Source organism: Harpegnathos saltator, unplaced genomic scaffold (genome assembly GCF_003227715.2).
Source record: "Harpegnathos saltator strain DR-91 unplaced genomic scaffold, Hsal_v8.6 scaffold71, whole genome shotgun sequence".
In the NCBI taxonomy this organism is placed as follows: Eukaryota; Metazoa; Arthropoda; class Insecta; order Hymenoptera; family Formicidae; genus Harpegnathos; species Harpegnathos saltator.
In genome coordinates this window covers 324,424-348,508 of record NW_020230549.1, presented here as the reverse complement: position 1 = coordinate 348,508, position 24,085 = coordinate 324,424, and the positions used below count along the sequence as shown (strand labels likewise).

Genomic DNA, 24,085 nt, shown 5'->3' with positions numbered 1-24,085 from the left:
TAATCTAATTGCTCAGATTCATTATTTAATAACTCATAAACTAATGCTCCGATCTAAAAGTGGTAGAGGAACTTTCGGTTCCAAGGTGCACCCCATTTCACCGTCTAAGAGGAAATCCGGCAGTTTTGGGATACCCTGTATATCGCTCTGTCTCGCTCCTTCCTTCGCCTTTTCTCGCCCTGACATTTTCTGTCCCCGCTGTCAAGTGTAATATTAAATTCCCGAGTCGATTGAGATTCTGTCTTTGATAAGACTGTCGGCGAAGTGAGCGGGCGTACCCGCGGCTAAAGAACCAGGGTCCAGTGCGCGAGTACTTTTATAATCTACGCCTTCCTCTGGTCCAACGCGTGCGAGCGTGTCGGCGGAGAGGCGAACGACGTATGCAAAGAATGATTAATACAAATCCTTGACGCTCCCTCGGCATTGCTCACGAGCACCTTGCCGCCGCTTGTCACGCTGTTCGCCTTCGAACAGGATATAATAAGTCGTAGGCGTGCCGTCGCATAATTTCGCCCGAGGTGGCTTCTATCGGTTTTCGCGACGTTCCGGAGACTGCGGAGATCGCGCGGGCGTTAACGAGACGTATCGCGACTATCTTTCTGTCTACGCACGTAAACGCTCCTGATAATCACGTCGACGTCGCGCGAGCGTCTCCGGGAGATCCGTCTCTCCGGAGAAGATCGATCCAGATCGTCGTGCGCGACAACGACGACTACGACGACGACGACGACGCTGATCGACGCTAACACCCTTGGAAAGCAGTTGGCACCATCCGAGGAAAGTCGCACTTTCACACGCGCGATTTCGCGAGAGAAGAATGAAGGATGTCCGCTCTTCCTCTCTCTCCTGATCGCTCCTCCTCTTCCTCGTCGTCGTCGTTGAGTCTCCGTTTTCCTCCTCCTACTCCAACTCGTCATCGTCGCTCACCACCTCGCGTAGGCACGTCGGCGGCACTTACAATCGCACGTCGGCGCGATCTCCCACGGATTGCGCCAATTCCCTTATTCTCGAGCTTCCCCACTCGACGGCAGGTGTGTTTTCATCCGCGCGGCGGTCCACGACGGCCCGACAGCCGTCTAGTGCAGTATCAAGCATCGCCACGGTGAGGTGTGATTTGCGCGGGATCGACCGACCGACCGACCGTCCGATCTGATTTTCCCCAGAAGCTTCTTCTTCTCCGAGATTCTTGCGCGCCGTGGAAAGAAATATGAAGACCACCGGCGGTTGCACGCTCATCCTCGTCTGCTCCGTCGCCGCGATCCTCGTCGCGGTGCAAGCCAAGCCCACGATCTACAAGAGGAACGAGGACAACGTCTTCGAGCCAGGTGGGCGAACGAACGGACGACTGCCGTGCAGTTTGTATTTGCGAAGTCGCTCTCAAATATCCCGCGATAATGAGATTTTCTGCGCGCTCCTCTTCTTCCTCCCCGTCGCGCCGGCATCGCGGAGCCGCGGAATATTTCCCGGGGAAATCCGAACTCTCGTTCAGTGTAGCCCAGATCTCCTCGAGTGGGATTCCACTCGAGAAGTAGCGTGGCAGCCGAGTAGCAGTTTCTCGCTCATACAGAGCGAGTCTGTCCGCACTCGGAATCGCCGGCAGAACGCTTTCCGCTCGAAATGGAAGCGCGAAACCGACGTTATTCCGTCGTTGCAAGAACGGACTCGTTCGAATCCTCGTGCGAATCGAGAATCGATCAAGGTATACCCGAGTAGAAAAATTAATAGGGCTCTGGTAAAGGGCCTGATTATTTTTCTCTAACATTAATCGAACCTTAGTAGGAATAGAAAGACAAGGGCCCTACAAGGTGTGTAATAAATGGTTTAACGGGTCCTTATAAGGCAATATTATGAGGAACTTATAAGGAGATATTTTTATTATTTGAGTGAAAATATTGCTTGAGTAAGAGTATTCGTTCTTTTCATTCCAAGAAATTTAGACTGTAATTTCTGTATTTCTTTATAACCTTGTTAGTATACAACAAGAACTTTTTATTTTAAAAATATAGCATACTTTACAATAAAATATAGCATTCTTTAGCTCACACATAAAAATCCTACTACTGTTTTTATTAAAGTTTGCTGCATTTCAAAACGAAGGCTATACTAGAAAAATTCTTGGAAGAGACTAACAAATATGGCAACTAATAAAACTAATAAAAATTTGTTTTTAATTGCGGTATAATTAAAAAATCTTTAAAAGAACCACATAAACGTACCTATTAAAACAAACACTAAACTATGATAATTTTATTACACGCTTCAGATCTTATTAATTTTCTATAACGAAACTTGATTTTATATATCTAAAGCATCCTCTTAAAAGATCCTTCTAAAGCCCACATCAGTTTTCCATGTTAAAGTGTTATTTCGTAAAATCTAAAGCGTCCCTGAAAAATCCTTCCAAGATCCTTCTCAGTTTTTCCTATCAAAACCTTATTTCGTAAAATCTAAGGTATCCCTAAGAGATCCATCTCGAGGCCTGATGTAGTAATAATGAAGCATCTCTTTTTAGGGCATTCTACTTTCAACCTTATCGAGTCCTTATGCTTCATGAGGATGGCCCTAACAATTTTTTGCTCGGGTATTCATTTGCGTATATGGACCGGGATTTATTCCGGACTGGAGCCAGGCAGGCTCGCGTATCCTCGCTGTCGCCTTGGAGCGAACTGATCCGCTGATCTTCAGCGAGATTTCACTCCGGGAAATTTAGAGAGCACGGCACGCACGCCGGCACGTGTACGAGCCGCGTGTTTCCTCGACACTGGGACGGGAAATCAACCACCCGTCTCCGCGGTCTCGCGAAACGATGACGAATAAAAGAGGAACAGGAAGAGGAGAATGCACGGGCTCTCTCGGGATGCATTAAAAATTGCGGCAGCGGCACGCGCGAAATCGCGCTCACCAGCTGACAGTTCGCGGCCGCGACGGCTTTGACGGCCGATCCCGAAGTTCTATTTTTCCGCTCAATGAGAAGCCAAAAAAAGATCCTTTCAGTCCGCATTTATCCTTTCAGAGACTCAAGCGAGAAACACGTGTGTCGTTATTATTGCAGAAGCGTGCGCGGCCCGGTTAAATAGAACAGAGAACCCAAGAGAATAGAGGAGTCCTCTCGTCCCGTTGTGTCTCGCGGCGAGAAACGAGCGCGAGAGAGTCGGGAGAAATGTATAAGCGCGACGATTAAATTATAATATCCCTCTCGCCTCTTTCGCGGAGAAATCCGTTCTCACTCGATTTCGAATGTCGAGACTCGAGAAATCCCGAAAAGCTTCCTCCCCTTTCTCTCTCCTCCTCTCCTCGCTGAAAACTTGTCGTTCAGGCGGAACCTCCGAGGAGAGAAGAGAAAGAGAGAGAGAAAAGAAAAAACTTTCACCGCGCCGTAATTGTCGCCGGGAGTGATTAACGCGAGGAAATTACTCGCTCTCTCCCTCGGGCGCGTGTGTCTTCCTGGCTCGCGACAAACTGGAGTCTCTCTCTCTCTCTCTCTCTCTCTCTCTCTCTCTCTCTCTCTCTCTCTCTTTCTCCCCGAGTCTCGCGGCGTCTCGCGCGCCATATAAAGAGCGCTCGCACGAGGAATTCCGAATCCGATATTTGACAGGTGAGATGAACGGGACGGTGACATCAGCGGCTAACGCGTAGGTTTCAATTATAGCGAGTTCCACGCGAGTCCACGTGCGCGCGTTCAATGCAACGGCCGCTTAATTTTATGCGGACTGCCTTGCACCTGATGCGACATGATGCGTAGTCGATGGTCGATTTCCTCCGGAGCATCGCTCAAAAGAGATAGGAGAAAATCGTGAGAAAGATCGCGAAGAAAAAGAAAACCTGTGTGATGTCGCGCTCGTTCCCGCGACTGTGCTCTCTCTCTCTCTCTCTCTCTCTCTCTCTCTCTCTTGGAGAGCGTGAAATTTCGCACATCTCGCGAACGACATGATGCTCCGCTCCGCTCATCGGAGGCAAGCCGCGATCACGTCGCAACGACGTCGATCGGTTGGAAAGGCGAATCGCTAAATGCAGAAGACACCCACGCGTAGCAACTTAGAAGGTGTTAATAGAAACTGCACATGCATCGTCCTTGGATTGTCGTTAGAGACGAAATGTGGAGACCGAAAGGATGACATGTCTCTCTCTCTCTCTCTCTCTCTCTCTGTAAAACATAAAATTCATGCTCTCTGAATATTTCTTCATCACTGTATTGCGAATTCCTAGTATCTTCTCCTCGTCTCTTCGTTTCTCGCGCTCGACGGGATTCTCCTGACGGGTAAACCTATTCCGTGGCTTTCAACAACAGCGTCGTTACATTGTAGTGCTGCGCAGCTTCTCTGTCATAGACTCGCGCAATGACAATGTAACGACAACGACGTCGCCGTTCCAAGTCGCAGGATAGATCCGCGGAGCGCTTAACAAATCCATCCATCTGCCTATATCTATCACTCCGCTGTCCCGACAGTGTTATTTTACAAAGTCGATTCTCTATTCCATTCTATTCTATTCTATTCTGCTCCATCTTGCTTTTTTTCATTTTTCTGCTTTGCGGTTGTTGCCCGCGAGCGCGATTCAACGGCCCGATCTCTCACGGCGGAGTTCGATATAATTACCGTGTACATCGCCGCGATACATCACGCCGGGCGTTACGACTCGCCCGTAAACGAGATCCTGCGTTCGTTCACGTCGTTTACATCGTTCGCGAAATGCCGAGCGGAGACATACGATATATGAGAAACGCATGATCGTTACGTCGCCCGCACGAAAGCCGCTCCTAACTACGTATCGGCGACAGCGGTAATTACATTCGACAGATGATAGCGCCGGCTCGCTGCTCTTTCTCTCTCTCTCTCTCTCTCTCTCTCTCAATATTTATAGCTAACAGCTCGATTACATAAAGGACACGCGATCGTCACGCGACATTCGGCGCCTCCTCGGTGTAGCTTTTCATCGTTCCGTTGCTGGCTCCTTCGCGACTTTCTACCTGCTTTTTCTCCGACGCGCGAGCACTCGCGAACACGTTCCCGATGCTTTCCTCTCCTCCTTCCTCCCCTCCGTGTAATGCGATTCACGTCGGCGAATTCGTCGACATTTAGAGAATCCCGCTGCGTTCTGTCTCTTCCTCTCACCTCTTCTCTCCCTCTTGAAAACGATTAGCGCACGCCCGAGTGATTGTTCATGCGCCGGTAATTAAGCTGGCCCGATGAGTCGATTCGCAAACAGAAAATGCCTTTTTTCCAGCTCCAGTTTCTTTCGTAATAACTCGGTTTCGTTTCTGCTAATTGCGCAAGTTTGCTCAACCTGCGCGTCGCGGCGAAGTGTTAGCCCATGCGCGGAAAAATCGTGCTCAGTCGGGTGCGAAATTGGAAATTCGGTGGAAATATCGCTACCGGATTTTGCGGCGACGCGTCGACACATCGCGCGGCCTGGATTGACATAACACAAACGTCGTTGTTCCTCGCGATCCCGCTCGCTATTTTTATATTATTTCGGCGAGATTGAATCTAGCCGTCAGAATGTCATCCGCCGCATTGGGAATCGTCATCGCAATTTCACGCCATTCATATGGACGAGAGAGAGAGAGAGAGAGAGAGAGAGAGAGAGAGAGACGACGTTGTGATATAGATTCGAATGGGCGGTGTATTTTTCAGCGTTATATAGGACGAATCGATTCAAATTTGCACTCGCGCGCGCGCGATAAACAAGCGATCGGGCGATGCTCCTATTAACGAATTCCGTTCCCGCGTGATAAGTAAATATTTTCCATCAGGACCGACGACCGAATGCTCATCGCGAAGGTGTTAGTTGCGGAAAAATGGTTTGTCGCTTTTGTCGAATAGAATCGAGAACGATATCATTCGAGGGATGATTATCGAGAGTTCGGTGTAAGCGAATCGAAGGAAGACAAAAAGAGCCAGTTCGCTGTTTAAATTGCATCAAGTATTTGTGGTTAGTAATACTGTTTTATGTTTTAATGAATTTTAAAATGTTTGGAAACAAACGCTCTGTTAATAAGTCCGTAATTAATAAGATCATAAACGTTAATGAAATCTTCGTTGTCGATGAAACGAACTTTAACGCGTCGGCAGCGATGCGCGAATCGACTTATATAGTCTTTAGTATTTTAATCGATGTTATTCAACTTCTCTTTTTTCCTCTCTCTTTTTCTCTGTCGAAAAATAAATAATTCGTATAAACAAAACGAGCAACGTCGGGTCTCGGTATTTTCTCAAATATTCAATCAGATCTTCTCGCTTTTCCTCTGAAGTCGGTAATTTTCTCGGAGACAAAATTTAATCGAACAGCAAATCTTTTGCGTCAAGTTGTAATAATTAATAAGTCGATTAACATCAACGTACGTGACATCAGATACATAATCGCGTAATTCGCACTCGATATTGTTTGCGAATGCAACACGTCTCTGCAAAAAATCGTGAGAATCCCGCCGAACGCTCTCGCGCTGTCGCGAGATGCTTTCCACCGATTAAATCCGCATCACGCGCGCGCACACATACACACACTCGGCTAAGGAAATACGAAAGGTCAGTCGAACGTGAGAATTTTCGCAGGCTCCATAACAATGAATTCCGATCGCTCGTTCTATACGGACCTCCTTGACCGCGTATCGAATGCCACCGTATGGGTGACAGTGCGAGATATGGAGAAGGTCTATTACGCGAGGGAGAAAATTATGCAAGCCCCGCGATCGACGCGTTTCATCGTTTGTCGCTGACGTGAAAGCGAAATACAGATCTCTCTTTCTCTCTCACTCAAAAAAAAAAGTATTCTATTTGTAAAGTGATTTTTCTCATAGTCTCATATTCCAAGCAAAGCCTTTTACAGAAAAAAGGATTCCCCTTCTCGATAAAGCGACTAAAGTGAAGCATTCATTCTAAAATTTATTAGATATTATTCTAACTATTTTCCTCTTATTTCAAGAGGATTCCCTCTTATATCAATTAACTTTCCTCTTATACGAAGAGGAATGTGTCGATTTGAATGTCGGCTTCTTTTGTTCAGTCATGCTCTACCTCCAGACGGAAAAATTCCATGAACGGAAAAACAATCATATGTTCATGGGTCAGAATATTTGGAACGCTTTTTAAAAAAGGTATGTGTGTTGCTGTGATATATAACAAAGATAATTTACCCGAATATTTGGTCAAGTACAGTTTATAATCTATTGCAAGAAGTTAAATAATATATTCTTTCTTTTAACTATGTTTCATACAATTGGTGATGATGAACATCTTTGTAGCTATGAAGTCCGTAACAAAACTGATTGGAAATTTGTTTGTTGTGATGATCTTATTTCATTTGTGCCTACTATTGTAGAACTGGAGCCAGAAGTACATATATATATATATATATATATATATATATATATATATTACTTTTCACTATACATTATAATAATTTTTTTAAATGAACCAGTAAGAATAAATGATAATCCTCTTAAAAAAAGATTAAATAATCTATGTATAAGAGGAAATTTATATTAAGATCAATAAGATTTGCATTATATATATAACATATAATCCCTCGAGCTTTGAAACTGTGTTTATATTTTCCCCTTAATCTCAAGAGGAATCCTCTTGAGGCCATAGGTAAGAATAAAATCCTCTAAAACTTAAATGATTCCGTTTGTTCCGAAATTATTTTTTTTTGGGTACTCTCTCTCTCTCTCTCTCTCTCTCTCTCTCTCTCTCTCTTTCTCTCTCTCTCTCTCTCTCTCTCTCTCTCTCTCTCTCTCTTTATTCCGATTCGGCTCACGATACATAGTGATTTTCCAGCTCGCGGAAAAATTACACGCGAGAAGAAGTCTGCGGAACTGTTTGAATTTCCTCGAACCCCAAATTTCAACCCAAAAGTCGTTTATTAACAGCGAGTTGTTTATTAAATGCGAATAATTCTCTACTCATGCAGATTGTGTTCTTTTTGAATCGACGGATGAATATCGTCAGTTGAAATTGCAGCGAATGTTCGCTCTTGCCAAGCGAGATCACATCGTGAGAAATTTAGAGAAAACGACGCTGCAATCGTCCATGCACTCGCGATGAATATTCCACCGCGTGTGCAATAAATAAATATCCCTCAGTAAACGCAAACTAAAAGTAACATTGCATCAATGTTATAATTTTGCATTCAATTATATAAGCGTAATATAACATGCGTTGTATTTAACAGTTACGTCGCTCTGAGCAGGAAATCACAACGTCGATATCGTAATATTACTGTTAGTTGACTGTTCATCGAGTTTGTAAATTCACGACCTATAACTTTCACGTAATCGCAACAATTGGGAACGCATATACATATTTTCAGTTATGGTGCCCGTGTCATCCACGGTGATTCCATTGCCGGTCTACAAGGTGGGCTACGGCTTGGGCTTTGTATCGAAGGATAAAAAGATGCAGTCGTCGTTCAAGCCGGAAGATGGAATCAAACTGATAACTAGTGAGTACACAATTGTAATGATAATAATAATCGCGACCTGATAGCGCATGAGACTATAGAGAAATCTCGTTTTCGCGATATGCTTCTTCGCCATACGTGACTTTCTCCTTCGCTCCAGTATTAGCGAAACCGCGATACGAGGAGACGGCGAAACGCGCGAACTGAATTTTAATGCGCGCGATTCGCGTATACGCAGGTGTTGCGCAAATAGCGCGTACAGTTGCGTGAAAACGAGTTTTCGAGGTAATTTATGTGGGGCGACTTTTCAATTGACTACCAACTAGTCGGCTACTACTACTCCCTTTCTCTCTTTCTTTTTTTTCAGTCAAGAAGACCCAGGAGAAGAAGACGTGAACGAAGGCGCTTAACTACACTGTCGATGTCGAATGCTAATTCGCCGGATGCGCGCATCGCGTTTTACAAAGTAAACACTTCGCTCGCGTTAGAACGCGATTTCGACGAGTTTTCTTACGGGCGCCAGTTTCTCGACTCATGACTTGCAGATTCGTTTCGGGCGACGGCAGAAAATTTACACGGAGTTTATTCTATTTTATCGGACAGATTGAAACGGAAAACAACGCGAGCAAAACGCGAACACGCCTTGCACGCGCGCGCGTGCGTATTATCGTTATCGCGAATAACTCGTTATGTTACATCTAATGTAGTTCGTTCCCTAAGAAGCTTCACACCAAAAAAAGGAATATACCTCTCCGCAACTGTTAATTAATGACTCCTGTCATCGGAAATATACGTTACTACGTCTGAGACGCTGAATCAAAACTGATACATTAATAAGCGGGATTTACATATTCACCCGCTCGTGTATTCTCCTACCACGACTGCGAGCCAAGATTTTTCAAATGTTTATTTTTTTACAATATAGATAACAATGTATATTTATTTCCGGTTCAATGTTGTTAACATACGATTAATTCAAAGAATACTGTTTGTATTTGGACAACAAGTAATTACATCTGTAGTGTAAGGAATTATTTTTCAGTTATTTCGATGATCAGTGGGAAAATTATTTGTCCTAACTGAACTTGTATTATTTAATGTAAGATCATAATTACATTACAGTACATTAGGAAACATGAGAATTGTGACGGAGCGGTATAAAATCTTCCAACACTACCGCGACGTATTATTATTGCGAGGTATCCATAGACTCATCTGAAACAAATTGAATACGATGAATAATTAAGCACACTAGGTTGCATCGTAAGAAATTATATTTACAATAGATCATCTACACTCACAGAATTCGTTGAACATAAAATCGTCCTGATATTCCTTGAGAAACTGCGTGGACCTGTTTTCATCGATGAATAAGGAGTAGACGCGTTTCACGTCATCGATACTGACCTGAGGACGATCAAGAGATCATTATATCATCGTGAGCGCATTTTTACTCAGTAAACTATATCGCTTAGGTCATCGCTTACCTCTGTGCTTTTCCTTCGGCGACTGACCAGTGAAGCGGTCGTAATCAACTGAATCGCGTATCTTAAGGACGTTTCCAGAGCGATTCTCGTTAGCACGGTCAGAGCATCATCCGCCATCTCGCAATCCTCCTCTTCGCATCTTATCTTCAGGATTTCTTTCAGTTCCTTCTCCTGGTATGGACTGGTTGGGACGATGATCATACGATCCAGCAGATCGATCGGAATGCCGTGAGGACTCTTGTAATTTGTCCCTCTGATCCTCGTGATGCCTGCGTGAACAGAATAAAGGTGTCGATTTAATGATAATTTGCAGATAATTTTTAAATGTTTGCGGTATCGACTGCTATAGGATTATTGGCCGACAGATGATAATCATACACAAATATTATAATATATCATTATTATATACCTCTGTTAGTCGCCATGATTACAACAGGAGCCATTTCGTTCTCTAACGCTCTATTAAGGAACGAAAAGCACTCAATGTCCAGCATATGTACTTCGTCGATGAAAAGTACACCCGGTACGATCTCCGCCTTGCCCTCCTCCCGCCATTCAGCGACCTTGCCGTTGATCTGATCCCGTACTTCCGACTTGATCTCGCCGGTATCACCGGAAAATAACGCCAGGAAGCCGTGAGTTCTGCTATTTATCACGTCGATCTCGTGCAGAGTTACAGTATGGACTACTTCTTTACGCTTCTGTAGCTCCCCCTCGGGACATTGCACAAAGCGCGTTTGTGAACCGGTAGCGTCATAGTCTCGCGCCCTTGTGAAGGATCGTCCGAGTCTGTTGATCTTTCCTGTGGCCTTATCTATTGTTATAACGTCGCCAGCTTGCACCTGAAAGTAATACAAAAATTGTAACGTGAGAGTTGAGGCAGAAATTGGCAATACAAAGTACAAGTAATGTGCTAACTTTCTCTTTCATCAAACTGTCAATCATTTTATTTCCCAAGTCATAGATAGTCTCCATCTCAGTAGTCTTCAGTGTTAGTTTGCCAACTTTGACACCAACACCAGTTGCAGGTCTATCTACTTGGATCTCTACCACCTCGCCTTCTATGATCTCCGTCTCTTCTTTAATTCTCACACCAATGGATTTTCTGATAGCCTGAGTTAGAGCCTCTGTTTTGCTCATTTCCAGAGAATAGATCTCAGAACCAGCCATCGATGTGAAAGGGGTATCTGGTCCCAAAGCCTGCGCCATTCCCATGGCAATTGCTGTCTTTCCTGTACCTGGTTGTCCAGCTAATAGTATTGCACGACCTGCTATTTTTCCATCTTTGATCATCTCCAAAGTAACACCAGCTGCGCGACGTGCCATAAGCTGGCCAACCATACCTTGAGATACCTGAAAATATCAAGCAATTATTTTATTATCTGCAACATAGAAATATTGCTTCTTGCTAAGTTATGCAAGATAATTACATGACGAGGTTCCAAACTATCATTGAGCCCTAAACCTCTAATATGAGAATGGGCTCCAATACGCTCTATCTTTGTGATCTCACGGACCTCCTGTACATTCGCAATAACCTGAAAAAATTATTGGTTAAATGTGTCAGAAAATTTTAACATTAATCTCTTGAGGAAACAATTTATCAGAAAATCAGAAAATTATTTAATTTTGAAGTGATATAAATATATTTATCACATAAATATTCCCTTCTTCTGTGATTTTCTAACAAATATTTATTCATAGTACTGCTTGCATTATATCTTTGTCAATAAAATTTGAATTAAAAGAAAATTGAATGTATATAAATGTACAAGTTCTTTTTTCATTATTATATTTTGTCTATTTGAGGCTATTATGATACTGAGTTAAATATATCAATATAAAAAGGTAACATATCATAGGTTATATATAATAACGATGAAAACGATCACGCACGCAGTTGCTATGCCAACCAATGTAAGGTTGGCAGTGAATTATATCAATAAATGTCTTCATGCACTTACAAGAGGAAAATTTAATTATATTAGTACTTTACATAAAATATCTTCGGAGTAAAATGTGTTGAGAATCAGTGTTGGAGTAAAAAAGGAAGTTAACCGGCATGCGAAGGAAATATATTTTATTTGATACAACGTTATGAAATTGAAAATAATTTTGCACTTTATTCAAAACAAAAATGCAAAGTATTTATTTAAGTAATAATACTTACCGCCATATCTATATTCTACACGTATTTATAAATCTAAAATCAGAAAAACGAGTATCAACTTCTCTTCGTTGATATTAACTCGACACTAGAGCCAATTAGAATTACACCGGCAAAATCTCTCTCTCTCTCTCTCTCAATTTTGGCTACAGGCACCGATTAAGATTTCGGTCCAACGTTATTTAACAAAAAGTATGAAAATAGGAATTAGAATGTTGCAAATAATTGTGGTACAAACAGGGACCACGCGCACGCAATCCCCAATATTCAAAGAATGACGCGTAGTTCCGTAACGACAAAACCACGTCCACCAGCCTCGGGAACCGGCAAAAGACTATACACATACACCAGCCAAATCCTGTCCTATCCTCAATAATGGTTTAAGGCGATCCTTTCGGGCAGGTCCCCAACACCACATACCAAATGAATACTGTCGGTAACAATCGATAAGTTATTTTAAACTATCGATAGTTTATTTTATCTCAAACCACCTAATTTTAGTGAGCTTGTTAATATGGCTCGAATCTCGGCTAAATTTCATAGAAATTAGTAAATTATGGTTTGAGTTTCAGCTGAAATTAATTTTTAATTGAAATTTAACCTACATTTTATCGACCCCTATTATTTTTGCCAAGTCTCATTAGAATTCATTAGTTTTACAGTTCTATCAGCTTCATATGCAAGACAAATATATTAGCAGTTTTCCACAAAAGAACTGATTAAACAAAATTATTTTACTGGCTACATAATATCTAGGATAGTTTAGATAATATATATCCAATAGAATGACTTTGTGTAATATTTTCTCTGCCGAAAGATGCCGTGTTAGCTTCAATTAATTTTTAAATTTACTAAAATTCCTAGTAATGTATGATGAACTCGCGATAAACTCGTAATCGGTCAGCCTGATACATTAGCCAATTCCAAATTATAGTTTTAACAGTGTGTTGTGTGTACGAGATATTGAGGAACATTTACACAATTGATTATGAATTTATATTGGAAAGCATTTTGCCAGATAAGACAACGGTATTTACATAATCCTTTCATCGCTTTAAGAATGTTCTATTCATTAATTACAATACAATATTCTCAAATGATATTTTCAAATTATAACATCCTTAAATAATGATATCTCTTTATTATACTGTAAACAGATATTTCTTTAATTTCAAAAATTATATTTTTTTACTTTCATTTTAGGTCTCAAATGCCATTGCTACAAGTAGTTGTAAAAAATTATGATATTGCATGTCGACAGTGTTTTATAGAGAAAAAATATGCATCTTCTAGTTCTTCTAAGATTAAAAAAGATTCCGTTAACATAACATATGTTGCTACTGCTGCATCACTTCTAGGCATATCATACTATATTTTTAAATACAAAAAGGATGTTTATGCTCTCAGTAATACGCAAGATATACAATGTGGTAAATTACGTAAAGATATGAAGACATATACTATGGAAGAAGTTGGAAAACATGATAATAAAGAAAAGCGTATTTGGATTACTTTTAGACAAGGTGTATATGACATAACAGAATTTATAGATAAGCATCCAGGTGGCTCGTCAAAAATTTTAATGGCAGCAGGAGGTTCCATAGATCCTTTCTGGTCTATTTTTGCAAATCACAATACACCAGAGATATATTCGTTATTAGAATCCATGAGGATAGGAAATATTTCTGAAGAGGATGCCAAGTCCAACAAGAATGATTCGCATGATGCATATGCAAATGATCCTTCTAGGCACAAAACCTTAACAATTAACAACCAAAAACCTTTTTGTGCAGAACCACCACCTCCAATATTAGTTGACAGTTTTCTCACACCAAAGTAAGCATGTTTATTATTTGAAAATTTTATTTCCTTTTTTATAAGTATATTTCCTCACAAATATTGTATTTTCTCTCAGTGAATTATTTTATATCAGAAATCACTTGCCAGTACCTGAAATAGATTTAAAGGACTATACATTAGAATTGACAATAGAAGGAGAAACTAAAAAAGTATTTGATTTTGATGCGTTAAAAAAGTATAAGAAGTACGCAATAACAGCTGCAGTAATGTGTGGAGGAAATAGGCGTTCAGAAATGGCAAAGGTAAATCTGGATTGTATATCGATAATGATAAGAAATTGTTTTTCAGAATACACAAGTGAATGCTATTAACACATCACTTAATTTGTTTCTAGGTAAAAAAATTGAGAGGTCTCAGTTGGAATGTAGGTGCAGTTGGAAATGCCAAATGGGCAGGTGTACGATTATGTGACATATTAAGAGATCTAGGAATCAATGAGAATGCATTTAGTCATGTTCAGTTTGAAGGATATGATCTAGATCCATCTGGAACGCCATACGGTGCAAGTATTCCTATTGCTAAAGCTATGGACCCAAGGGCAGATGTGATTTTAGCTTATGAAATGAATGGTCAACCGTTAAGTAGAGATCATGGATTTCCTTTAAGAGTAATTGTCCCTGGAGTCGTAGGCGCGCGGAACGTAAAATGGGTTAATAAGATTACAGTTTCGAAAGAAGAGAGTCCATCGCAATGGCAACAGGGCGATTACAAAGGGTTTTCACCAAGTACGACTTGGGACAATGTTGATTTTTCCAAGTCGCCTGCAATACAAGAGATGCCTGTAATATCAGCAATTTGCAGTCCACAAGATGCAGATACAGTTGAAGTCAAAAACGGGAAGATCGAAGTAAAAGGTAAGAATAAAATTTATCAATCGATTATTTCAAATATACAACAGAAATACTAATTAATTATAATTTTACACTAGGTTACGCATGGTCTGGCGGTGGCCGGAAGATCATTCGTGTTGATGTAACCAACAATCAAGGAGCAAATTGGCATACAGCAAATTTGTCAGAGCAGGATTTTCAAGCAAAAGAAGGTCGATATTGGAGTTGGACGTTATGGAATGTGGAACTTCCCGTAGACAAGAACAGTAAGGAGACGGAAATTTGGGCAAAAGCGGTCGACTCAGCGTACAACGTTCAGCCTGAAAGTTTTGCTAATATCTATAATCTACGCGGGTTGCTATGCAACGCGTATCATCGAATTAAAATTGGATTGAAACAATAGGTTTGTTCTTCCTAAGCTGATGCATATTAATGCAATAAGTTAAAGTGAGACAAGTATATTTTGTTTCACTCTAACTCGTTGAAAAGATTAACTAAACTCTAATCATCCATTTCCTTAATTTTTGTGATTGGTCAGCCATGTTTGTCGAGCTTATTTTATGAATATAACTGGAATATTTAAAAAAATTATATTTTATTAAATACAATTAAGGTATAAACGATTTTAGATAAATAAGTTCAGACATAAGGCTTTCTCTCTTATTTTATACACGAAAAATATGTTTTCTATATGATACTTTATTGCATTCTGTGTGATGAAGATTTATGTGACAATGTGGAATAGTACAAATCAAATTTGTTATATTTTTATACACATATATTTTTTATACTTATATTTTATTTGACAATTATGTAACGAAAATTTACAAGATTTAAAAAAATTGCTCAATATACAAATCTTACTTTAAAAACTTATACATTATATAAAATGTAGAAAACTTAATATAAATGTAAAAATATATAATTCTTGATATAACATAACATTTTATTAAATTTAAGTTATCAAGATTGTATTTGTTATATGATACAAAAGTAAGTACAAGAAATTTAATAAAGATTTGTTATAAAATATATACATGTTATGTGAATAGTGTATTCCTTCTTCTGTAAAATTGTTCTTCATGTATGATAGGTTTGCCAGTTATTGTGTGTATCATGTTATCAATAATTTCTCCAACAAATGTATAAGAATATAAGCATCCAACTAAAATTCCTCCCAAATGACCCACAAAGGAAGCATTTGGAACTAGCAGGTGTATTAGAATTAGTTCAACCCATACAGCTAATTTACTCTGTACTTGGAATCCATTGATGTTATGTAATCTATCACGTTCTTCGCATAGAGCAATCACTTTCAATGCAAATAATGTTGCTGAGAAGCCGATAGCACAAGTTGTATAATATCCATAATCTCCTGTTAATTGCATCAGTATATATCCTAAGGATACATACATAGCACTACATCCAGTTGACAATATAAAAAGTAAAAGCACAAAGTTCATTGTTCCATAGATAGGTTCTAAGTAGGAGCCTTTTAGAATGAAAGAAATCATATTATAATATAAATGCATATCAGATCCATGTTCAAAGTTTGAAAAGAAAAATGATCGCCAGTTTTTGTATTTAAATATCTTTACAGCCGATATGCATACTTCTTCAGCATTCCATGGTACTTTAATTAGTCCAATATACAACAAAGTCTAAAAAGTGAATAGTAATATAATTCTACAAAGTACTTTACACGCACATATATGCAATATTAATTTACTTCATAAAATTGAAAATTATGATTCAGATACGTATACATGACTATATAATTTTTCTGTGATACTGATAACCATATTATCGTTTATGAAAAATAATGCAAAGAAAAAATATATTATTTAACTTACCAGTTTCAAATATTTTTTTATAAATTCCTAATATAGATTATGTTAAAAGATTACCTGTGAGATAACTCCAATCAGAGTAGCAGGTGGTATTCTGTCAATGCCAATATTTATAGTCTGCGTAAACAGCAAATAAATGCCGTATTGCAGACCTTGTTGTCGTCTCTCACCAGGTCTCATAATGCTGTGGAATTGTTCACATATAATATATTTAATTAAGAATATTTCATATATGATGCAATATTACTCTAGTTTTTAAATTTCATGTAATCAAACTAAATATACATGCCAATACTTGTGACTATCTTCAAAATGTCAAATAGGTAACGAATGAAATTAAACTCTACTATGTAATCCTACACTTGAATAATTTTATTTATATTTCGATTTGAATGTTTCTCTTCCACAACGTTGTGTTACATTTCCTAGGTTTATACTCGTGACATTCATCATTTCCCACTGTCATCATTTGCTAGAGAACACGTATGTTTCCCGAGATGATTGTAGGTCTGTTCACATTGTTTGAACTTTTCACACTCGATTTCTTCGTGCTCTTACTTTTTCTAGCACTCAGATATGCATCTATCTTATTCTAAATGTGAAAAGTGTGACAGGTTAAAATAACGGGTCTAGTCATTAGACCCGTTATTTAAGAAGTTAAGTAAAGCCAGCGGCACACGGTGCTTGATTTCGTGCTGGATTGCTTGCTGGATGAAAATACTGCATTCTGATTGGTGCATTTCCATCTATCTTCGGAAATGTACCAATCAGAACGCAATATTTTCATTCAGCAAGCAATCGAGCACGAAAACAAGCATCGTGTGCCGCTGGCTTAAGGGGTCTACAGAATAGTTTCGGCTAAAAAATTATTTTTTTAGCCAAGACTCGAACCACAGTAATTTTGATTAAATAAAGGGTCTACTTCTGTAGACCCCCTATTTAGTTTTTTAAAATAACGGGTCAGTATTCCTTAGACCCTTTATTTTATCAAAACCACTATGGTTCGAATCTCAGCTAAAAAATATTTTAGACCCGTTATTTAAGAAGTTAAATAAGAGGCCTACAGAATAGTTTCGGCTAAAAAATAATTTTTTTAGCCAAGACTCGAACCACAGTAGTTTTGGTTAAATAAAGGGTCTAAGAATATTGACCTGTTATATATAGAAGTTAAATAAGAGGTCTATAGAGAATCATTAGACCCGTTATCTTAACGGGCCAATAAAGAAATATACGTGATTATTAGACCCGTTATTTTTGTAAATTAATTCCGAAGTCTCCGCTACGAGCCATCACTTACTTTGACGAGGATTTTAAGAAATATTTTAATATTTAAATAGATGAAATTCAATAGGCAATAATTTCCGTAACAGTGCCGATAACAACATGATTCTGAAAACATTTTGTAACTTAAATTCTTTATTTTTTATACATGATAAATTAATTATGTTATTTCTGTTTCTCGTCAAGATATATGAAGCTGAATAAAAAATAGTGACTGTCGGAGATATTTAACTTTATTTTTACTTAAGTGTTTGTATCGAAAACCTATTTGTATAAAATATTTGAGAAATATATCTGATAGAGTAAAACTTTAATATTTTTATTCACTGCTTGCAAATATCATATATTGATTCGTTTACTTTCCGTAAGTATAAGTTGAATATCGAAGAGCCGGTTTTTCTTCGATATTAAATAACTCAATGCAAAAATAATCATACCACGACACAAGAATAAAGAAATTAAAAGAGAAATTTCACGCTTTTAAACAATATTGACATCATTTGTGTATGATTCTTTATTTACACGATACAACTCGACATCATCAAGAATTTTAACAGTTGACGTATCTTGACTTAATTAAATAATTATCGTGTATATTCAAGATTATGTCTCAAAATTAAAGAGATATAATCTGCTAAATACTCTACTGCAGTTACCGTTTACGTTTCATTTATTGTAATTAGTTGATTTATTTACTTGATTTACTATTGGTTCCGTTTTTCTATATGCCATCCACTTAAGTTGGTAAGAATATTTTTGGGGAATATTATAGGGAATATTATGGGGAAATATGATATGCATATGTGGTCTGTTCTTTGTAGCTGCACTGCTGAACTGCTGCAATAAGCCAGAGTGAGAAAACCTATATTTATTTCACTTTAACTTATTGCATCAGTTCAAAAGTGCAGCTACAAAGAACAGGCCAATTGAGAAGTTGCACTTTAGACTCTCTTGGCCACGTTCAGTTAGTGCGAGATTACCGCCACTGCCGTTAATTAAAGTTAGTTAAGCAACTCATTCGTTGGAAATTAATTTTATATTAAACGAAAATGGCACGAGTACTCGTGGGTGTAAAAAGAGTAATCGATTATGCTGTAAAGGTAAGAATGAATAATTTGTTGTAAATTTTATTGATGATACAAGATATCAAGCGTCTGGTATTTTTCTGATAATGGCTGTAAAAATTCACTTTGATGATGAGATAAATTCCGAGCAATAGCATGCTCAATATTTTTATATGAAGAAATTTATTTTTATATATTCTTACGTACTTTATTATACTTTATATTCTTGTGTAGATTCGTGTGAAACCGGATAAAACCGGGGTCGTCGTCGATGGTATTAAACATTCAATGAACCCTTTCGATGAGATCGCTATAGAAGAAGCAGTTAGACTAAAAGAAAAAAAGATAGCCCAGGAAGTGATAGCGGTCAGCTGTGGGCCAACACAGTCACAAGATACAATTAGGACTGCCCTTGCTATGGGTGCAGATCGTGGAATTCATGTCGAAGTATCTGGCATTGATTATCAGACCCTGCAACCTATTCATGTCTCTAAACTTCTAGCAAAGTTAGCCCAAGAAGAAAAAGTAGATTTGGTGATACTTGGTAAACAAGCTATAGATGATGATAACAATCAGACTGCTCAAATGACTGCAGGTGTTTTAGATTGGCCATCTGGAACATTCTGCAGCAAGGTAAGAATAACAAATTTTATTGTGTTATGTAATATTTATCCTTCCATTACTTTCTATTTAGATCGAGCATAATAATGGTGAATTGACTATCACACGTGAAATTGATGGAGGATTAGAGGTCATCAAAATGAAAACTCCTGCAGTCTTAAGTGCTGATCTCCGCCTGAATGAACCACGTTATGCAACTTTACCAAATATCATGAAAGCTAAGAAAAAACCTATCAAAAAACTTACCCCGAAAGACCTTGGGGTAGACATAACACCGAGAATTGATATACTGTCAGTAGTAGACCCACCAGTTAGACAAGCTGGTGCCATATTACCAGATGTCGATACTCTGATAGCTAAATTAAAAGAAGGTGGCCACGTTTAGCAGTGAACATGTGCAATGATTCTTAATTGTTGTTATATTTTGCAAGTTTGTATATAGCATATTTTTGTACATGATCAGAGATTGTATGCAATACATATATTTTAATAAATTTGTATCTCATATATATATATATATAAAGGAATTAAGTAGTAATTATTAATATTACACATAATATATAATAAAATATACTTTATACATATATACATGCATGTATATACATATATGCAAAAATGTTCTCATTAGCAATATTTGAAACATTTCAAATGTAGGACAATGTAGACATTTTGACATGTGTAGACGTTAAAGTTTCTTCTTTAAATATGTACAATTCAATGTAATTCTCTGTAAAAGGTAACATCAATAATAATAATAATAATACATGTATATACAATAAAAAGACGTGTACACGCACATATATGTATATGTGTACACACACATATATATATATATATCTTTTTACTCTGCATATTATAATTTACTATGCTGCGTGCAGACGGTATTAAATTTGATTCAACATCATATATTTAATTGACACATATCTCTAAAGATTTTTAGGGAACTTGATTATATAAAGATTACACAGAATGTTTTTCTGTGGATACAGAGTTATGCATGTTATAATGTGCACATGTGTATTCATTTTTCGTGTCATAAATTTAATATAAATATATAATTTTATATATATGCGTGTGTATGTATGCAAATATATGAATATTAATCAGAAAATAGTATATTAAAAAATATTAAATACCATTTTCTAATGACTTCTTCTTTAGTGCCTCGGCAAAATTCGGCAAAGAAATGTCGCCAATTAAGACTAGTACATTGTCTATATATATTAAATATTTAGCAGATTAGTACATTATATATGTGTGTACGTTTATATATATAATGTACCAATAATAACATTTTGGCTAGTATCTGTTCTATATCCATAATTATGGAATAATTATATCTCTGAATACCCGTATCGATCATTCTCTGAGGAAGTAAACACTGTTTTAACGATCGGTCGATCGACTAGCTCTATTATTATTATTATTATATTTCGTATGTCAAGTATAGTATTTCAGAAAATCTCTTATTTCCTTTCTCTTTGTATAATTCGTTGAATACTGTAGTTTTCAATGTCATTGACATCGAATAAAGCCCTGCATAAAAATTCATCGCCCATTATAACAGTCTTCATAAATATAGGCTGTATGTGACATTTCTTCTTAAAAGAAAAGGGAGGAAAGACTCGTAGCATCGTTCACGATGTGAGAACCTTCCAGTCGAATCTGCTGTTACTGGTGTGGGTGATTGGTGGGAAAGGAGGAGGATGCAGCTGCCAGCCATCAAGACCTTGACGCGCGGTTAAGCACGCAAGGTAAGGTACTCTCTGAACTAATCTAGTGACTTCAGCCGCCGGAGGTATCCTACCACCGGTCAATTGTCTGGTGCAGGCTGCCAGAGAAGCGGCGTGTGCTACTATTAAAATATTACCATCCGTATAATCTATAATCTTCTTGATCAAGTCGTAACTTCGTTCATAATACTGCGCAGCGTTCTCTTTCAGCGGAAGCTCGTTAGCCTTCACGATCGGATCATAATCGGCGTCCACGTTGAAACCAGCTTTGATCAGCTCCTCGGAAGTCATCCAAACAGGTATACCATTCGGATACCACGCCAACCATTCTATGAGGCCTGGTTCCACTTTAATGGGAACGTCAGACTTCAAGCCCTTGAGAATGTGAGCGAGTGTTTGAATGCAACGCAACGACGGCGACGCGAAGGCCACGTCTATCTTAATGTTGGCGGATTTCATAGCTTCGCCTACCAGGCTCGCTTGCACCTCGCCCACGGTGGTCAAGGGACAGTCATTCTGGAAGTCCTGGATATTCCTGGACGGTATCTCCTTGGGCATGTTCAAGTCGCGGCGTACGTAGCAGCCGTCCGACTCGAAGCAGTACGGGATCCACGAGCCGAAGGTGAAGTCCACTCTTTCGCCATGTCGACATATAAAGATCTCCCTCGACGATATCAGAGGCACCTCCGACGCTAGTAACTGTTTGAAAACGATCATTACGAGCTTGCCGATTGATTGATAGTTTACTTTGTATCTACCGAAAATAATTACCAGCTGCTCAGCTGCGGGGATGCCGTCGGTGGTATCGATAGACTCATTCGGAGACAGAACCGGAGGAGGTCTCCTAATCCTCGGCACTTCTTCCTCCTCTGCGCTCTCGCATCGCTTATTGTCGGTGATCATTACGGTGGTGTGCAACGTCCACGAGTCCGACTCGGCGGTTCTCTTTGTATGATTCAACGGCAAGTAGCCCGAGATGCCAGTCAACCAGGAGATACCCTCCACCCAACCATCCGTGGATGCGTTACACGCACCTTCTGGAACGTAAATGTAATCTCCGACTCTTAATTCTAATTCGTCGTGTTCCCGGGGAACGTGGGCGTGCGTCACTTTATGCACGTGTAAATTCTGTAGCCTCAAGTCTCTCGAGTACAATCGGAGCTCCCAGTTGGCCGGCGTGTTTGGTCCTAATTTTTCGACCGCTGAGCTGAGGGACTGAAATAAGTTGCTGGGGAATTGGTAAGCCAGCGTGAGATGCAGAGGCGTTACTTGCGGTTCGGCAATGATACCTAGTGGAGCAACTTTATTAACATAGCGAATGGCAATGTTCTTCAACCATTCTGCATTGATGTCCTTCACAAAGAAGCCCATAAAATTAGGCGACACATATGTCTCTAGCTCAATGTGTTCGTGTAATCTGTCCTGATATACCACATCCTCCAGAATGTTTGCTAACTCTTCTGTCAATTCGTCAGAAGCCTGTAAAAGTATTAAAATTAATTACACATACATTCAAATGTGTATGTAACTTTAAAGCTAGTATCAGGTTGTATGACTGAGAAATCTGTGATCACTTATTCGGTACAATAAAATATTTTCCTTATTATTAGATTTCAAATTACAATGTAATATCTTACTTTGAAGAAAGAGACAAGGGTAATGTGTGGTATAAAGTTGTGAGCACCATTCCATCCCAGTTCTTTACTTTCTGACCAAAACAATTCTAGCTGCTTGGCCAATGGTCCAATGGGACAAGCATATAGGACATATTGCCGTTGTGTGTCAGAGTCTAAAGTTGGGTCACGTACATGAGCAAGTAGCCAGTCCGATGCTAACTGCACACCACGGTGTCCTGTCGCAGCTAACGCCTTCTCTCTAATAAAGGACAAAAGACGAATTATATATAGTTATAACACCTCTGCAAATCAAGAGACATATGTCTTTAGTCTTTGGAGACTTCCAGTAATCTGGCTACGTAGTTTTAGATAAGATACAGCCAAATACGAACAGAAGTTGTTCGAACAACAGGATTAATTTGTCTCGTCCGTTACAATTTAGCGACAATTGAGCAAAGAAACAAAGTACTGCTGTTCAAGGTCACGTTTGACAGCTGTTTGTTTACAGTTAATAAGTCACATGCGCTGCCACATAACACGTTGCGTGAGCATGGCTCAACGTCGCAGAATTATGTACATACGCTCGGTGTTTCGGGAAACCCAGCTGCAGGAGTGTTTGCAGAGGTGTCAAGTGCTGTTTCGAAATTTTTGTAGGAGTCGGATTTTTCCGTGGCGGCAGCGTCGCCATGACGGTACATTACTGGCGTTTACTGACGTTTACTAGCCAGGCCGGCCAATCGTCGCGCAATATCACCCTGTAAATAAAGGACTCACGTCTGCATGAACGGAATGAACCGTTGATTAAATCGTCGATCAAATAATTTGGCAGACTAAAAATATAAAAATATAAAAACCTATGTAAAATACGTAAACGATACTCGACTTACCGAATATTTCTCCAGTTGTATACACCGTGCTAGAACTGTTGCGACTTCTTGAAGATTAAATCGAGATATCTCTTTTATACTGTTTATATGGGCGATTATCACTGTTGGCGGTATCTATCACCGACGGAAAGATTAAATAGCGCTAATCTCTCATATGCGATCTGTTAATGTTTAGTGGAAATTCACCGAGTCTTTTTTTAATAAAATTTACAATCATACCGGGCGATATTTTTGCAACTCCTTAGATATCTAAGTAGCATTATATCAGATAATATTTCTATAAATTTTGAAG

At 39.0% G+C, this 24,085-nt stretch overlaps 6 protein-coding genes across 9 annotated transcripts; 3 read left to right on the top strand and 3 right to left on the bottom strand.

The window, feature by feature from the left end:
• The first annotated feature begins 320 nt into the window (after positions 1-320).
• Positions 321-9,202, top strand: LOC105190797 (uncharacterized). Its single transcript, XM_011153734.3, has 3 exons — positions 321-1,325; positions 8,308-8,439; positions 8,765-9,202. The coding sequence occupies exons 1-3, from the start codon at positions 1,208-1,210 to the stop codon at positions 8,791-8,793; spliced, it is 279 nt and encodes a 92-aa protein (XP_011152036.1). The 5' UTR covers positions 321-1,207; the 3' UTR covers positions 8,794-9,202.
• A 169-nt stretch (positions 9,203-9,371) lies between these two features.
• Positions 9,372-12,395, bottom strand: rept (RuvB-like helicase 2 rept). Its single transcript, XM_011153708.3, has 7 exons — positions 12,055-12,395; positions 11,315-11,422; positions 10,803-11,237; positions 10,294-10,726; positions 9,885-10,153; positions 9,699-9,804; positions 9,372-9,612 (listed from the first exon to the last, which is right to left on the bottom strand). Exons 1-7 carry the CDS (start codon positions 12,058-12,060, stop codon positions 9,587-9,589), a joined length of 1,383 nt encoding a protein of 460 aa, XP_011152010.1. The 5' UTR covers positions 12,061-12,395; the 3' UTR covers positions 9,372-9,586.
• Positions 12,396-12,908: 513 nt separating this feature from the next.
• Positions 12,909-15,527, top strand: shop (sulfite oxidase). 2 transcript variants are annotated; one of them, XM_011153697.3, is made up of 5 exons: positions 12,909-13,080; positions 13,255-13,887; positions 13,985-14,153; positions 14,246-14,765; positions 14,840-15,527. In XM_011153697.3, the coding sequence occupies exons 1-5, from the start codon at positions 13,040-13,042 to the stop codon at positions 15,142-15,144; spliced, it is 1,668 nt and encodes a 555-aa protein (XP_011151999.1). In that variant the 5' UTR covers positions 12,909-13,039; the 3' UTR covers positions 15,145-15,527. The 2 variants fall into 2 exon arrangements, with proteins under 2 accessions (XP_011151999.1, XP_011151989.1); XM_011153687.3 differs by having other exon boundaries at positions 13,040-13,080; positions 13,967-14,153.
• Positions 15,528-15,694: 167 nt separating this feature from the next.
• On the bottom strand, positions 15,695-17,205 carry LOC105190761 (rhomboid-related protein 4). Of its 2 annotated transcripts, none has more exons than XM_025305747.1 (3): positions 16,952-17,205; positions 16,649-16,775; positions 15,695-16,402 (listed from the first exon to the last, which is right to left on the bottom strand). In XM_025305747.1, the coding sequence occupies exons 2-3, from the start codon at positions 16,769-16,771 to the stop codon at positions 15,782-15,784; spliced, it is 744 nt and encodes a 247-aa protein (XP_025161532.1). In that variant the 5' UTR covers positions 16,772-16,775; positions 16,952-17,205; the 3' UTR covers positions 15,695-15,781. The 2 variants fall into 2 exon arrangements, with proteins under 2 accessions (XP_025161532.1, XP_011151977.1); XM_011153675.3 differs by having other exon boundaries at positions 15,696-16,402; positions 16,881-17,204.
• Positions 17,206-18,779: 1,574 nt separating this feature from the next.
• Etfb (Electron transfer flavoprotein beta subunit) lies at positions 18,780-20,084 on the top strand. Its single transcript, XM_011153666.3, has 3 exons — positions 18,780-18,972; positions 19,171-19,569; positions 19,631-20,084. Exons 1-3 carry the CDS (start codon positions 18,922-18,924, stop codon positions 19,940-19,942), a joined length of 762 nt encoding a protein of 253 aa, XP_011151968.1. The 5' UTR covers positions 18,780-18,921; the 3' UTR covers positions 19,943-20,084.
• Positions 20,085-20,377: 293 nt separating this feature from the next.
• Positions 20,378-23,900, bottom strand: Epp (Ecdysteroid phosphate phosphatase). Of its 2 annotated transcripts, none has more exons than XM_011153653.3 (5): positions 23,794-23,900; positions 23,488-23,661; positions 22,928-23,165; positions 22,062-22,769; positions 20,378-21,989 (listed from the first exon to the last, which is right to left on the bottom strand). In XM_011153653.3, the coding sequence occupies exons 2-5, from the start codon at positions 23,592-23,594 to the stop codon at positions 21,195-21,197; spliced, it is 1,848 nt and encodes a 615-aa protein (XP_011151955.1). In that variant the 5' UTR covers positions 23,595-23,661; positions 23,794-23,900; the 3' UTR covers positions 20,378-21,194. The 2 variants fall into 2 exon arrangements, with proteins under 2 accessions (XP_011151955.1, XP_011151947.1); XM_011153645.3 differs by having other exon boundaries at positions 23,488-23,682; positions 23,794-23,862.
• Between the last annotated feature and the right edge of the window lie 185 nt (positions 23,901-24,085).